General features: G+C 45.2%; 1 protein-coding gene across 1 annotated transcript in view; it reads right to left on the reverse strand.

Moving 5' to 3' along the window:
• Window positions 1–16,401, reverse strand: part of VWF (von Willebrand factor) — a 145,887-nt gene that overhangs the window by 106,976 nt on the left and 22,510 nt on the right. The window contains exons 8-14 of the mRNA XM_075441816.1: window positions 16,233–16,355; window positions 12,510–12,621; window positions 10,334–10,380; window positions 5,883–6,019; window positions 4,365–4,503; window positions 3,656–3,756; window positions 510–705 (exon numbers count right to left, since the gene is read on the reverse strand). Coding sequence (XP_075297931.1) covers window positions 510–705; window positions 3,656–3,756; window positions 4,365–4,503; window positions 5,883–6,019; window positions 10,334–10,380; window positions 12,510–12,621; window positions 16,233–16,355 — 855 coding nt within the window. The remainder of the gene's footprint in view (window positions 1–509; window positions 706–3,655; window positions 3,757–4,364; window positions 4,504–5,882; window positions 6,020–10,333; window positions 10,381–12,509; window positions 12,622–16,232; window positions 16,356–16,401) is intronic.

Below are 16,401 nucleotides of genomic sequence, written 5' to 3' on the forward strand. Positions count from 1 at the left end.
ATGAAAAGCAGCATGGAGGGAAAGAAGGCGGCTGTCTGTTGGGATGCAGTAAAAGAAGGGAGAAAAGGGTTCAGGAAAAGTGTATGAGGTGTAAGGACAGAGGTGTGAAGAGGACAGGTATTTTGTCCACCCAGAGGATAAACACAATACTGCTGCTGCTTGTAGGAGTAGCTTCAGTGGCACAAATTTGTGCTGTGACTGTGATGGTCTAACTCTGACTGTGGTCCCAAGTGAACAGCAGCATGATCCCACATTACTGATTTTTATGTTCAGTTTCACAAAACATTATATTTTCCTTAGGAAGCCTGCATCAATCGGCATCTCTCTCCATTTGGTTGGATTTTTCTCGTTTTGTTTTAAACAGAGTTTACAGCCATCCCACTCGTAATGTTAGCAACACTAACTTCTTCACTTTCTCTTTATTTTTCTTCCATTTATGTGTTTTATTGTTGTGTAAAATGGAAGATCACAGTTTGCTGCACGTGTTAATTTTGGATGGAGTTCAGTACCTAAACGAGGATTGAGGTTGCAGGGGTCACTGTCTTGTTTCAACAAGTCTTGGCAGTCTGCATTGAGCTTCCAGGAGTTTCCAAAATCTTCCAGAAGAGCTTCCACCATGCCAGAAGGTGTAAGAAAATCGTCCCCTTGGTTACCATTGTAATTTCCACATAGCCCACACATCCTTTCAGAATAGACTGGAGATAGCTAAGGAATACAACGTTAGCCTGGTTATTCTCCAAGACAGGCCACCATCGTATAGCAAGATTTGCTAAAGAATGAACCATACACAATTTACCAATCAAGAAAATTCGCAAATACATAGTAAAACACTATGGACACAATATCATGGTACTACATTTTTAAACTTCTAACAAAAACGCTACCATTAGTAGCAGCAGGACAATTTTTGCATGGTACAGTGATAATTTCCAATGGCAACTAAAGGTGACTAGGAGAAAAATGGCTTGCTTTCATGCTTTGACCAGCACTCCAGTTCTGTCTTTCCCTGTTGTTCCCCTTCGTTCACATAAATGAACAGGGCAACAGTAGGGGTTGCATTTTTTATTACAGTGAGATAATTATATTTCCAATGGTAATCTGGGAAAAGATACTGCACCTGAAACCATTTCACATTTTAAAAGACAATTTGAAGATGAGGAAAATTTAAAGAGATTGTTTTGTCACAAAACAGGAGACAATGTTGGAGGAGTTGTTTCCCTCAACATTAATGACTATTAACAAAATAAGGAAGAGTTTACTACCCCTAAAGCTATGTTACCTCACATTAGACCTTCCTCCTGCCTAGAGAAAATTATAACGCACTATAATCAGCTTTGTAAACAACCCACATAGCAGATGTACTTTTCACTCTGCCTTATTCTTGCTGCAAATCAAGGGACAGCTGAAATGGGACCCTAAACTTAGAGGTAAACAGGGAGAAATCTCCTAAGCAACACCTGCAACACAAAGGCACCAATATCTTTTATTCTAGTAGGAACTGTCAGCTTCTATTAGAAGTAAAGATCTGGTACATCACAAGTACTACCATCCGCCCTCGGGAGCTGACTCAAGGCTTTAATGCTACAGTAGCTCTCTGTATGCATTTAGTAGAGGGCTACTTTGGTCAGATTGGTGGGAGTAACCAGTGAAACAGAGGCAAAAAAGCTGGAAAAAATATTAATTAAGAAAACTGGTTTTCTGTATAATTAAAAATAAAAATAAAAACATCCTCCAAAATATAACCTAACACTAGCCTCCCTTCAAACACCACGGTCAGAAAGTAAATACAGAGCATCGAAAGGAAGGAACAACCATGAATTATTAGAGGACACATATCCTTATTGCTCCAGTGGCCAAGGAAGCTCCTTTTTCACGTACTCTGCAGAAGGACAATGACTCACACAAATCCAAATTCTGACATATTTTCAAGTGGAAGCTCAAATCACAAATATCTAGTGCTCACAGAACGGACAGCCTTCTTGAAGGACATCTAAAGACTTTTTACCAGAAGTCTGGCCAAGGTAATGGAAGTGTATCACTTCCCCCAATTGTCAGAAATACTTGGCAACAGGTCAGTCTACAAATCCAACATAAACTAACGCTCCAAAAGCAATTAAAAAGATGCTTTAGATACCCATCAAGGGAAGGAGCTCAGAGCAGAACAGAATAAATGCAGATGATTGGAGAAACTTCTATGTCTTTCATGGGTAGAGGATCTGGAGCAGAAAATTAGATTTGGTTTAACTGTAAGAAAGAATTTGCCAGGCTCTACAGGTCTCTGACCAGGCAGAAAAATGCTTTGAATACTGAGGAAAGCCAAAACTTCTGAAATGTGCCAAGGGACTGAACTGAATTATTCTCAGCCCAAAAACAACTTCTAGGACCCTTGGAACACAGAGATACAGGCTAGATCGAAACAAAAATAGCAAAACCACGGATGCTTTCTAAAGTTATTCTTGACCTTTCTTCTCTGTTATCTTTTCAACTCTTGTACTCACTTCTGAGCTAGCTTTCACAAACCCTTACACTGTGCCAGACATTACATTTAAGCCAGATTTTGGGGCAGGCGAGGAGAGTGCAGAAGCAATGCCATGGTTCAGAGATGGCAGTGCTCACTGCCTGCTAGAAAGAGCAACCCCAGGAAAACCGGTTCTCTTGGCAAAACTCTTTGCAGTGCTCAAACCTGCCCCACGCACAGCCCAGCTGCAGATCCGCCATCACAGGCAGGGCCGTGGTTAAGCACCCATCCATGCAAACATGGCAGGAGCACGCCGGTCCGTGGCCACCCAGCATCACGTGGGAGCACATCACGCCTGTAGCCTGCGGGTCACCACACCAGGAAGCTACAGGTGGACTCCTGTCCCTGAGGAAGCAAATACACCCTCAAGGACAACACATGCAGTCCCAAGACCTACCGATCTAACGAAAACAGCCTCTTGGAGAAGCAAAGAGGGCAACAGATGGCTCAGCCGGAGAAGCCATGATGGTTTATCATTTACCATGCTGCAGCTAACACACACACACAGAGTGGTTTAAGTAAAGCTTTCTCTTGTTGCAGCTAGACTGCTTCCCTTACAGCTCATTTCTTTTAAACCTGGCTTGGGTATTTCCACAGTCCGCTGCAGTCTGCATCACAGACAAACCCTAATTGTTAATCAAGGATGACTTCAAACATTCCTCACAGTAGAAGGAGCATGCAACATATTAATTAACATAGTAATATAATAATAACGTAGTTAATTTATTTTTCCTGGAAATTATGAGTAACTCTGTCCCTGGAGCCATATTCTTCCTTTATTTTAAGTCATACAAATCCATTGCTTTAGACAGGACAGTCAAAGGAAATGAAAGCAAAAATCCAGTTTGGAAGGTATCTGCTGAACAAAACACAAAACTATTCACGGTTAATAATGGCTGTCATGGCAAAAAAAAAAAAAGAGAAAAAAAAAAGCTACCAAGCTGCTGTGGGATGAAAATCTTTGTTTCTGGAATACAAAAGGACCTGTATATTGCTCCGGGGGTAGTAAAAGAGAATGGAATTTCTAACATGCAACACAAAGCAATTTCTCACTTCAGACAAGAACATCTTTGTACATCTTTGGGTGGGACGAGAGAGAGGGCAAAAAGGCAGAAATAAAACAGACAGAAAGAGTACCTTCACCAGGAGTTCACCATGACCATCCCAGTCAATCTGCAAATCTTCCCCGTAGGTAAGGCGAACTGAAGTCCTCACCGTTCGCTGGATACGAAGGGCACCTTAAGACAACCAGAAAATGTCAGTCAGTCAAGCCAGGATGCCACCAACGTGGCGTTTCACTGCCTGGGACTGCTGTGTCACGCTGAGCAGGGCGAAAGAGTGGCTGCCACAGAGCAGGGGGCACACAGGTCTGCCAAAGCAAGGGGTGCCAGCAATGCCCACTTGGCAGCCCCCGAGCTTTGTGCCTGCTCAGCAGTTTACATCTGCATGAACTGATCCACGGGCTCTGTTTTAACGTACTCAGGAGCCCTAGAAGAGGATATATGTGCACTCTGCAAGAACTCGGGTGTTAACTGTGACATTTTGCAAGATAACTGGAGGGATTTCGAGCTTCTGGATAAAAAAGTAATTTTAAAAAGCATAAACCGACAGTGGCTTTCAAGATCACATCTCACAAACCCAGGCCAGCTTAATTCTCCTGATTTTAGAGGAGCTGAGACAAGATGTGTCAGCTGCAGGGAGAGAAGCTGGAATGACAGAGCTTCTAGAAGAGGATGCAAGTGAGAATTTGGTACTGAAAACACTTCAGTTGGCTAAGGCGTGCCAGTAAACAGCAGTAAGAAAGACCCCTTCAGCGGCTGGCCAGAGTTCGACCATGCAAACACACCTTGTAGCAAAGGGACCTGTATGTCTTGTCCATTCAGTGAAACTCCTCCTCCATGCTTCATTTTAATGAGGCTGTTGTCCATATCCCGGATTCGGACGGAAGCTGAGCGAGTGCACACGGCATCAGGATCATCTGCACACTACGGAGAAGGGAGAATTTGCCTCGACCCTCAAGCTTTCACTTCACTGGTGACGTAGCCCCAGGCCCCCAGAAGGCATTTCAGCATCCAGTTCGGGAGGTGTTAAGTGCCTCAACGGTTTTATGGATCTAGTTTCTGCATCCCACAAACACCAGGCTGGCAGCCTTTCTTCCACTACCCTGCTAATCACACACCATGGAGCTTCCCGCAGCTCCTTGTCCCAGAGCCCAGAAAGCAACCCGCGGGCTCTACACCGGGACGTCAGCAGCAGCCCGTGCCGGCGGCCGGCCCCACCGGCAGGAAGGGCACACTGCCCCACGCAGACCCTCACGCCGGGAAGCAGCTGCGTGGCTCACACTGCCCAAGGCTCTTCTGCTCCTGATTTTCCCCGGCTGGTGGGTTACGCAGATGAGGAACAGGGATGGCAAGGCCCCCGGGTCTCCTCCCTGGTTTCGAAAGGGAAGTTTCGGTGGAAACCCGTTCTGCAAGTTCCCAAGCACAGATGACCTCAGAGCTGCATTACCAGAGGTTCCTAACGCAGGACACAGGCGTAGATGGTGCATACGACCACGGCACCCTGTTCCTCCCAAGCCTGCGACCTCTCTGTTGCTCGTGGCCTGCAAGGCAGGGTGACGCTCCCCTTCACTCCTGTCCATCTCCTGACTCCATTGTACCTCTCCCTGCCTTCAGTTCCTCCGTCCCTGTCCCTTTCTTCCCCTCTGCTTGATTCAGCACCTTTTTTCCATCTCCAGGATAGTTCACCCATTCCCACGCGCAACTGGTCGATTAACTTCACGACCCTGTCACACCCCCTGAGGCTTCCTTCCCTCCCCGCACCAGCCTGGCTCCCTTTCCTGCCTCTCTCCAGCCGTCTCCACTCACTGACCTCCAGCTGCCTCCCTCACATCCGTCAGGGGAGACGGAGAAGAAAGTCGGGAGCTGCCGACCGGCTCGCGAGCCACAGAAATCACCAGCCAGCGTGACTGAACGGAAAGCACCCCAAGGTGCTGCTCTGCCCACTCGGTGCCCGAGGAAATGGCGTTTCCCCGGGCACCGGAGCGGCACCAGCTTTCAGGGTGCTTTGCGAGGGGCGCAGCCTCCTCCGCGCGTGTTTGTTCAGCCGGCAAAGCGGCGGCGAGGGCTCGTTCTCAAGATCTCATCACCGATCTCAGCAGGCTCCTGGGAACGGCAGCGGGGAGAAGCGAAATGCTTCTTAACTAAGGAGAAAGGCTGCATCTGTTCTTTAAACTGAATATTTCATAGGAGAATTACTTCTGTTGGCCTGTGCGCCTGCAGCTTGCATCACGCTCCCGCAGCCCTTCCCGCCCTCTCACGAGCGTGCGCAGAGGCACTCAGGACCCAGCCAAGGCGGCTGTTACCTGCACGGTCTCGATGACCACAGAAAAGGAATTTTCCACGCAGTCCTTGGCCAATAAGTACTGACAAATCCCGCTGAAGGTGAAATACTTGTTGTCGAAGCTTTTGAAATGGGACTGGCCGGTAACGGAGCATTCTCCTGAAAAACGCAGAGCGCCGTTAATCACCCCAGTGCCAGCTGCAAGCAAAACCCTGCCCGTCCCTGCAAGGCATGGAGGAGGAGGAGCAGCCCAGCAGAGCAGGTTGCACAAGGCCCAAGTCCCCTGCAGACCAGAAAGCGCAGGCGAGATGCCTGTCTCGCTGTTTATTCCTGGAAGTCATTACCGGTAGTAACAGCGGGGCCAACAAAAGCTGGGAATATGGTATAAATCGCACCCCAGAGCTGAAATTCACGCCTACGGAAAAGCCTATGTAATGTTTCAAACGGAGGGTCGTGAGGATGTCGGTGAATGGCTCAGCTCTCTGCACTGAAGCAGATTTAATCCTTCTGTAGTACATAACCTGGAAACGCTCTCGAGTCTTCTGCAGGCTAGGTCGTACCTACTACTTAAGTGATGGGTGCTGGTGGCACTAATTGTAAACAGCAACCGATGATTTCTTTTACGTAGGAACTAAGTTTCCCTCTTGATACATCGAGGAAGCTGAGGAGGCAGGAGCATGGAATTACTAATGCCTCAGACTGGCAGAGCTAGGAAAGGTGCTCGGGATTGCCCAGCATTACCCACATGCTCTGCACACTGGGCAACGTTGCCTCTTCACCCCTCTGCAGGAGCTTGCAGCATCTTGACATAACACGCTCTAAATCCACTTTTAGTTAGCCCAGTGGGGTAGATCTGCACCCATGGGGCTGGGTGCAGATGCAGGAGTTTTTACAATGTTGAGAATCAAAATTCGCAACAAGACTTGTCGGACTCTTCACTGCTGCTCTGCTCTTCTTCTGCAGAGGTGCCTCATTCTCAGTCTGTGTTTCACACTTGTGTCATGGCAGACTGTGAGCCCTCTCTTCATCTCTCTACTGGTGTTTTTAGAGTATTGTAGTATGGTTTTATAAAGGCAACGGTGTCTGAATGCCTCCTTCACACTGGCCTCCTTGAACACAGCCCCAAAAAAGTTTTTGTTCCTTTGTTTGGCTGCCTTGAACACCAATAAGTTGTTCTAACATTAAAGTAAAAACACCTTATCAGAACAAAGAGCTGGAAGACGGTCACGTATGCAGTTACTCCAAGGGCAGAATTTATGGTGAACTTTACTCTGAACCGTTATCTTAATTAACTAGTACAAAGTTAAAAATAAATCCCTAGTTACAAGAGCTACATCTAAAGTTCTTACAGAATAATGCAAATATCTGGCTTGTCCACCCTTCTGCTATGAAAAGAGGCTATTTAAACACGTCAACATCTTAACATTGTTAAGTTGTGGCTTTTCATTGCCAGGAAGGCAGTATTCCAATGCCACAAATGGGACTTCGTACCCTGTTAGGCTAGGGCCTCTGCAAACACAAAGGAAGGCTCCAACTCCACAGAGCTTGCAAAGAAATTATTTCATATGAGAAGAGTATTACACTTAGAGATGGTCCCACAGAAAGCAAGGTGGGCAAAGACCTCCTTGTCCAGAACAAAATTCAAGTGCTGGGCATACACTGGCCATTCACTGACAAAGGATGGAGAAAACTTAAATGCTACAAGCTGGCAGGTAAACCCCATGAGTTATTCTCTCTCCATTGCCTTTGAGTCCCACAGAAGCTCTGTCTAATGAACGTCAAATGGAAATTTCTGTTTTCGACATACTATCAGCGTTAACCATCTTAAACCAGGCTGTGCTGAACAACATCATCACAGATCCTGAGGATTCTTAGCCTTGCACAGCCCTCAGAAAAGTCCAGTGGATATTTGTCATGCCTTGGAGAGTAAGGTGGCTTGGTATTTTGGAAATCTACTTTCTGTTCAGTTAAGCTTGGACAAAGCTAAAACAAGTGTTATTCTACTCATCTTCTGAGTCAATTATCTGGCTATGCGATGTGGAGAACAGTTTTAAAGAAAACAGGCATAACCCACTATACTACACACAGTTTGATTTCCAGGGCATTCTCTGCAACTAGGAGCTAAGAGGACATGCAGCATGGACAGCTGGGGACCACTACTCCAGACAAGTCCCAGCCCTTTGGCACTGCTCCTGGAAGGGCAATTTCTTTCTTATGGGTCCCTCTATCTACTCCATTTGGTGTAATGCATCCCCTGAGATTTCCTAAAACCTACTGCCTTCATAATTAATTTAATTATGATAGCAGCTTGAGAGCTTCTTGCTAGTGCTAGCCAGCTACTGCTAGTTGGCTGACACAGCACTGCCTTCTGAAGCACTACCTCCAACCGGGTACCCCGTTTTATCACCAAACTTATAGCTAGGCAGTTCATTCCCATAGTATAAAAGAAATCTTTCCTGATAAACAGGTTGGTAAAAAAATAATGGAACTACCTTGAGCTTATATAAGTCTAAGTACATAAATTTTCCATGACACATGAGTTTAGAAATATTTGTTGCAAAAATAACCAACCAACAACAAAAATATGCTGTAAGATTGCTACAAATAGACAAAACAGTACAGGTAACATAAACTTGGCTACTGTTCCTATCAAGGACTGCTACTTTGGGAGGCTCTTCTGCCCTCCCCTACTGTCTCAGTACAGTCTGTAGATGTTAGCAGGTGTACGCACAGCAGCTGCACTCATACAGCCTTCAGTCCTGTACAAGCCTAGCTGAAAGGTGACTTGGATATATTGGCTGAAGATGAAAAATAAGCTGGCTTTCTTTTGAGTTCTGCTCATTCTGCAGAGCTTCCCAGCTCAAAAAGAAAAAAAAAAAAAATAACACCAAACCAAAAAAACAGCAATGCTATACTCCCTCTTGCACAAAGCTGTACATAGACATCTGTTTGTAAGCCTCAATACCAGGCTTATCTTCAGTTCTATAATCACAATGAAGAAGACATGGCTGGAGCTGAGGATAAAACTTTGGCCCACGTCGTATTCATAGTAGCCCAGAAGCAGCAACATTAAGAGCTACAGCCTAGGTCAAAACTGAAGTTAGAAGACCTAGTCCTTTTTTGTAAACATGTTGCTGCCCATTAGCTAAAAGACGTAACAGATCAGCTGGGGCTGTCTCCTTGATTCTGTGTTTTAGACAGCGAGATTCCCTGCACTTGGAGAGATCTCTAGTGAACACCTCAAGCACAGAGCTTCTCACAGTCCTGCTTGGTATAGCTCACTAAAAATGTCATTTCTATTTTGGATATTTGCATAACCTCCTCCTCTTTTTGTTTTTCTGCTGAGAGAGCAAGTGCTATTTGGAGCAAGTGCTCTTTCCGTCTAAAGCAGGAAGAAATGGAGCATTGATGGGTCAGGCAAGCTTACTGCTAATAGAAAGACATATTTCTTGATAGCCATTTTAAGACAGTTGTAATTCTCCTAATTTGTAAGGATTGCAGAGTCTCATCCCACAAAAAAGAAATCCAACAAAAACCATAAAACAAAACAAAAAACCCCCCGCTCTCTCTTTTCCTTTCCTGCCATAACCTCAGTCTCCTTCTCATCCCTTCTGCTGTCAGTTCCCAAAAGCAGGGAGCACAAACAAGAGGAAGTGCCGTGCTGTTCCCCTGCAGTCTCCTACACACAACACCAGCAGTCAAATGCAGTTTCAGGTCAAGCAGCCCTTGCCATGGCTGAAGACAGCGCAGGAACTGAGATGGGGGATGTGCCACAGAACTAGCAGGAGGAAATAAGGAAGGTGGCACTTTTCTGGCCAACGCACAGCATGAAAAGTCACATTCCCCATGTAGGCAAAAACCTGGGACAGCAGCCACCAGTATCAGTGAGTTTGGGAGGTAAGCACAGCAGGAGCAAGGGGAGCATGAAGACCTGCAGAGCTGGCTCTCCAGTCCGCCACCTCACAGAAGGCAGGGCGGCCACCTTCTCCCCAGGGTTGTAGCTCCTTCACCTGTAACATGACCTACCGGGCCCAAAGCCATGGGGTGTCAAGAGTGACCCAATCTACTTCCAGTACTTCAAATTGTCCCACCAACAAAAGTACGCTAATTCAGACAACCAAATAGGGAACGGTACCTGGGTCAAAGAAACCCATCAGTGTTCGTCTACCTGAAAGCCAATCCTCTGAACATACAGACCCGTCTATCTCGGTAAACTAAGCAATCAAAAGAAGAACCATTCTTCTCACCAAACAGGATTTTTTTATTGCTACACATAAACCATACAGCACAATGTCTGTCTTGTCTCACAAGAACTTATAAATATGAATCCATCTGGCTTGCACTGGAGCAAGCAAGTAAGAACAAGGACAGATTCACTTTTTGTGTGGGGGAAAAAAAAAAAGCGGGATGTAAGTGGGAGGGATGTAGGCAAGGGGTACTTGTCAAAACTCGAAAAGAGAAGAGCCAACCTACCTGGGCATTCCCCATTGCTGCAGATCCAGGTGCCACGTCGACAAATGCTAAGAAACATACCATGACAAGTTAGGCAAGAGTACGTTAATTCAGATCTTCTGTTGCAACTTTTTCCCAAATAATTGAAACATGGGCCTCTGTTTCCAGGAAATTAGACTAGTCCCCAACATCCTTTCCATCTCCCATAACCTCATTTCTTAATATATCCATCCCTTCTCACCATCATTTGACAGCAACTGCTGGTAAAAAGAGCTGGAATGGTTGCAAAACACAAGAACTTCTTTTTTCACCCCCTCAAAGTTCAGTGTTTAAAGGACTTTTCAACTACATTCCAGTGATGTGGAATGAGTTTTAAATGCAGTTCTCATGGTATGCCTATTCATACAACAGAATCATAGAGAAAAAAGTTTGAAGGGACCTCCAGAAAAATCTTATGCTACAACTCCCAACTCAAACAAGGGAATTTCAAACCTACATCAGGTGGTTCAGGACCTTGTCCATTTGAGTTTAGAAATCTCCAGGATGAGGTCCCATAGCCTCTCTGGCAGCTGTCCCAGTGCTGCACCACCTCAGGAGGAAGAATTTTTTCTTGTGTCTAAATACAGTTTCCCCGGCTGTAACTTGGGTCTATTGCTTCTTGCTCTTTCACTGTTGGCTTCTGAGAAGAGTTTGGCCCTGCCTTATTTAAAACTCTCCTTTAGGCAGAGAAAGTGCTCTCATTAGCCTTTAAACATATCTATTTCCCTTTGATTCTCCTCACTTCATAAGCTCCCCTGCTATGATCATCTCCAGTGTCCTTCACAAGACTCTGTCAAGTCCGTAAACCTCTCTCTTGCAGTGGTGGTCCAGCACTGACCACACTACTCCAGTCATGGCCTCATGTATTTGTCACAGGAGGTCAATAATCCCTTTGCTTCACCAACCAGCTAGACTTCTGCTAAAGCAGACCTTCATCAGTCTGACAGCGTACTGCTGACATAAGCTCCTCTTACTTAGTTTCCCTTTCTGTGCAAGGCACAAGGAGATAGATTGTCTCTCCTTAAGTGACCTTGGGTGGTGGATTTAGTGCCATCACCCACTAGCACCACTAGTAAATAGTAACTAGATAGTGATTGGGATGGCTGTCTTCCTTGGGTCTGTGGGATAACATGTTGGTCAATCCTAGAATCTCCAAAATCAAGTAAGTTTCTAGATGTGCTAGATTCTTCTTACTCCTTCCATTATCCCAGCCCTTGAAAACCATTTGTGGGGAGTCAGTTTATTGAGGATGGTAAACACAGAGCCATTGGAATGACGTTCTCCGCAGCAGTATCAGATCTGAATAACAGGAAGCATTTTCGAACAATACAGTCTGGCGGCACTGATCTCCCAAGAGCAATAAGGTCAAGCAACGTGGCCAAGCTCAAAGCTGCAGACAGCTCCAGGCAAAAAGACAAAATCCCACTGTCATGGTTGGTTCATATTCTGTGATACATGGCGCAGATAATGAAAAACTTCCGGTTAACAGGGATGATGCACAGACCATCTTTCTTCTGCATATGATGGCCCTAACTGAGTCTTTCTTCTGTGCTCTAATTAGAAACATCTAGGCACAGAGTTGTCTGAACTCCTGCCACAAATACATTCACTCTTGTATATAACCAGATCAGGAATACATTACTCGTTCCCCTTCCTTTCTTTAGACAGTTAGCCTTCCCCTTCAGGCTGGCATTCATGAGTGAAAGAAAAATTGTGAGCCGTGCAGCCGGGAAGATTCATTAGCTTTGTGAGACGTTCCACGGACGTGCCTGAGCTAACTCCTCTTGGAAAGAAACAAGGTTTAGAGGTTAAATAAATGTAGGAAGTCAAAACAAAGACACCACTGCTGACACCAACTACACATGGAAACCTGCCGGTCTGTCTTATCCACAGGAAACAGGTAGTTCTCTACTATTTGAAAGAGTATGACCCCCACATTGTTCTATCAGATCAAATATCCCTTTAAAAGCAGAGCTGATTTTGTCTTTGTGAACAGCTCACTTCTTGGAAGGGGCTGGAATTTCCAATAAGAGAGCAGGTTCTCTGCCAATGAAAGGAAATTATAAAGGGGAGAGAGATTTCTAGAAAGATCATCTACATGGTGTGCAGTACTTATTCTAAAGCAACAGCAGCCACACCAGAGCAATACTGAATTTACCATGAGTTGCAGTCCTGGGAGATGGTGAAGCCAGGAGGATAATGTTTTCCTGAGTGGATGCAGGAGCAGTCGGAACTTTCAATGCAATGTTCTCCCTCAAGGAGCTTCCCCTCTGGACAGATCAGATACACATGCCACACACACAGGGACACAAACATAAATATGATTAGATTTTCTAGTTCTTAGAATCATAGAATGATTTGAGTTGGAAGGGACCTAGTTGAGTTGGAAGGGATCTAGTTTCAGGCGCCCTGCCCTGCGCAGGGACACCTTCCACTAGACCAGGTTGCTCGAAGCCCCATCCTTGAACACTTCCCAAGATGCGGCATCCACAACTTCTCTGGGCAACCTGTTCCAGTGCCTCACCACCCTCATAGTAAAGAATTTCCTTCTTACACCTAACCTAAATCTACCATCTTCTGGTTTAAAGCCATTACCCCTTGTCCTATCACTACATGCCCTTGTAAAAAGTCCCTCTCCAGCTCTTCGTCATATGTTTTGGCAAGACTTCATATCCATTATTATCCAGAGTTAGTCACAGACAGCAATAAGCAAGAACGAGGCTTGCCAAAAAGCCTCACGGGGACTGGTGTCTACTTTCCTTCAAGTGCTGCCTCTCCCTCAGATGTGCTTGAATGGAGCATTTCTGGTGCTCCCAGAAGAGCTCCTTGCTTAGCCAGTCCCCAAGTCAAAAACATACATATTGGAACATAAATGAGTCAAACACAGGGAGCACAATCAACCTTGATCAGAGCTGGTCTAGAAACCTGACTGTTTGAAAAATACATGCACTTTACTGACTGCAGTAAAGGGTGTCTGGACAGGTTCTGTATTTGTTGTAAGAGGACAGAAGAGGAGACAAAGTAGGGAATGAAGGAATAAAGTTGGACAACATAAAACTCTAGCTGATGGGGTCTGAGAGAAACATTACCATGTGGAACCGTGGTTTCTCTTTTCAACATCTGCAGAAGCAAAAAATGAAAGGGCTATCTTCCCAGCTTAAATTCAGTTGCTGAGATTTCCATATTACATAACTATAATTACCTATTCTAAATATAGAGTATTTTATCTTAAAAAGATAAATGGAAGTACAGATGAGTTACAAGCCTTGTCCAAGATTACACTATAAGCCAGTAGTAGAAGCAAGGACAAGCTTCTTTCTCTTAGATCCCTATGTTGGTAGATAGAGGATATTTCTCTGTTCTCAAAAAAGCTGCTGTAGCAAAACATTCTGACTGCTGAAAACCCATCTCCCTCCTCTCTGAAGGACTCCTTCCAATTGATTGCAGAGATTCTGGCCTTTTTCCCTGTCAGCAGCAGTCACCACTGACAGCGAGAGACAGGTAAGTCCCCCTTCTCCCATTCTTGCCATAGGGCTGCCTGGAAAGATCTTTGCTGTTGAGAAAATCCTTCCAGCGAGAGATACTCAAAACAAGATGTGAGCATTTAAGAGCAGTGTGGCTCTCCAGAGAGCACAAGAAAACAAAACATCCACCTTTTTTCCTGGCAACAGTAATTCCATTTACAGCAATTAAAGTCACTGTGTGGTGCATTTAAGGGAAAAAAAAAAAAAAAAAGAAAAAAAATAGACACATTCGTTGAACAGATCCTTTTACTCTTGGAGCACTGGAGGGAAGCTAAGCAAAGGTATAATCCTCATTCTAAATCCCAAATTCCTCTATTAATCTGTGAGATCCTCCTGGCTCGCTATGAAACTCAAATCAAAGTTCTTCCCTGTTGACTGTGCACCAAATAACAGCAACAGTTTTTTTAACTGCTGATTCTTTTTCCTTTTCATGCAGTTCCTTCTATCCATCTGCTTGGTTCCTCATGCAGTACCCTTTCTGTTGAGCTCCTGTTTCTCTGCTCTTCAGTTCCTGTCATAGAATGGTTTGGGTTCGAAGGGACCTTGTAGATCATCTAGTTCACTCTGCCATGGGAAGGGAAATCTTCCACTAGACCAGGTTGCTCAAAGCCCCATTCAGCCTGGCCTTGAAAATTTCCAGGGAGGGGGCATCTACATCTTCTCTTAGATCTAACCTGCAACTACCGCCTTTCAGTTTAAAGCCACTATCCCTTGTCCTATCACTACACGCCCTTGTAAAAAGTCCCTCTTCAGCTCTCTTGTAGGCTCCTTTTAAGTACTGAAAGGCTGCTGTAAGGTCTCCCCACAGCCTTCTCTTCTTCAGGCTGAACAGCCCCAACTCTCTCAGCCTTTCCTCATAGGAGAGGTGCTCCAGCCCTCGGATCATTTTTGTGGCCCTCCTGTGGACCCACTCCCACAGGTCCACGTCCTTCCTGTGCTGAGGGCTCCAGAGCTGGACACAGGATTCCAGGTGGGGTCTCACCAGAGCAGAGGGGCAGAATCACCTCCCTCGACCTGCTGGCCACACCTCCCTTGATGCCACCCAGGATATGGCTGGCCTTCTGGACTGCGAGCACACACTGCCAGGTCATGTTGAGCTTCTCGTCAACCAACATCCCCAAGTCCTTCTCTTCAGGGCTGCTCTCAATCCTTTCTCCACCCAGCCTGTATTTGTGTTTGGGATTGCCCTCACCCAGGTGCAGGACCTTGCACCTTGTCCCCTTAGACTCTTCCTGTGCTGAACTGACCAGTGCAGTTACCAAAGGAAGAACATAGCCAGAGCCCTTGTGCGGCCAGTGGATTCACCTCCTTCACTTTTTCCCAACACTCCCAGGCCTGCAACAATATAATAGCTAGGTCCTTCACAACAAAATCAGCTCCTGTGCCTAGTTAGATCACCTGCCACCCTTCATGTGCACCCACCCCGGTCCTGCCACAGAGTAACAGCACTGAACCTCCAGTAAGTAAGAGACTGGCAGCTAAATGGGAAACCACTAAGCTCTGAATGACTGTGAATATTTCAGAATGCAGTTAACAACCCCTCAAACAAGGCTGACATTGTCATCACTGCTTTGTTTTGGAAACCAAATTATGTTTTCAGTAAACTTCCGTCACACTTGGTATCTTGTACAGGAGGACAGTAAATACCTCTATGCATTCGTACTAAGTCCAGATTTGAAGGGTGAAAGGCAGAGATGGTCCTATCAAAAACAAATAAACCACAAAAAAAAAATCAAACCAAACAAAAAAAAAATCTAGAAATGAGAGCATATGGAGCTTTGACACCAGGAATAAAACTTTCCTCCTGTACTTGTCTTAAGTACAAAAGACAGAGAAGGAAGACTGTGAAAAAGCCCCAAAAGTGGTGGTGGGCAGCCCCCTTTAAGCCAATCAAATCTCCTGTGTGAATGATTCAATAATAAGTGAAATCATTCATCTACATTCATGAAGATCTTTGGAATGACAGTGCAAGCTCTAAGTATACTGTTTTTCTGTAAGAAACTCCTTCAGTATATTCTCTGTTCTTCCTTCCTCTAACTGGATGCTTCTAACGAAAAGCAATCCAGAAGGAATCTAGGATATGTCAATGGTAAGCAGTCCCCCACTACAAAAGAAAGGCAATACTAGAGTATTAGATGGTGCTGATTTTCACAAGCTGGATCTATAAAATAGCCCTTTCATGGTGTGTGCATACAGGCAGTATAGAAACTGGTTTATTCTAGTGCATGGTCCCAGAAAAAAAGAAGCGTTTCTGATTTTGCAAAAATCTAAGGGAAGACACAGTTTTCCTTCTTCTAATGAAACAGGTAGCATCACTGCCAAACATTTCTCTGTAAATAACCCAGTAAATAAATTACCAGGGCAGCTGCAGCCATCAACACATTGTCCATGACACACTTCATTGATATTCAGGCTCTGGCAGGTTTTGACACAAGGGGATACACATTCCTTATACTCCATGCCAACTGGACATCTTGGCCCTGAAACAATTAAAAGAAATTAGAAATGCAAATTTCTCAATAATTC

Source organism: Opisthocomus hoazin, chromosome 1 (assembly GCF_030867145.1).
Source record: "Opisthocomus hoazin isolate bOpiHoa1 chromosome 1, bOpiHoa1.hap1, whole genome shotgun sequence".
Lineage (NCBI taxonomy): Eukaryota > Metazoa > Chordata > Aves > Opisthocomiformes > Opisthocomidae > Opisthocomus > Opisthocomus hoazin.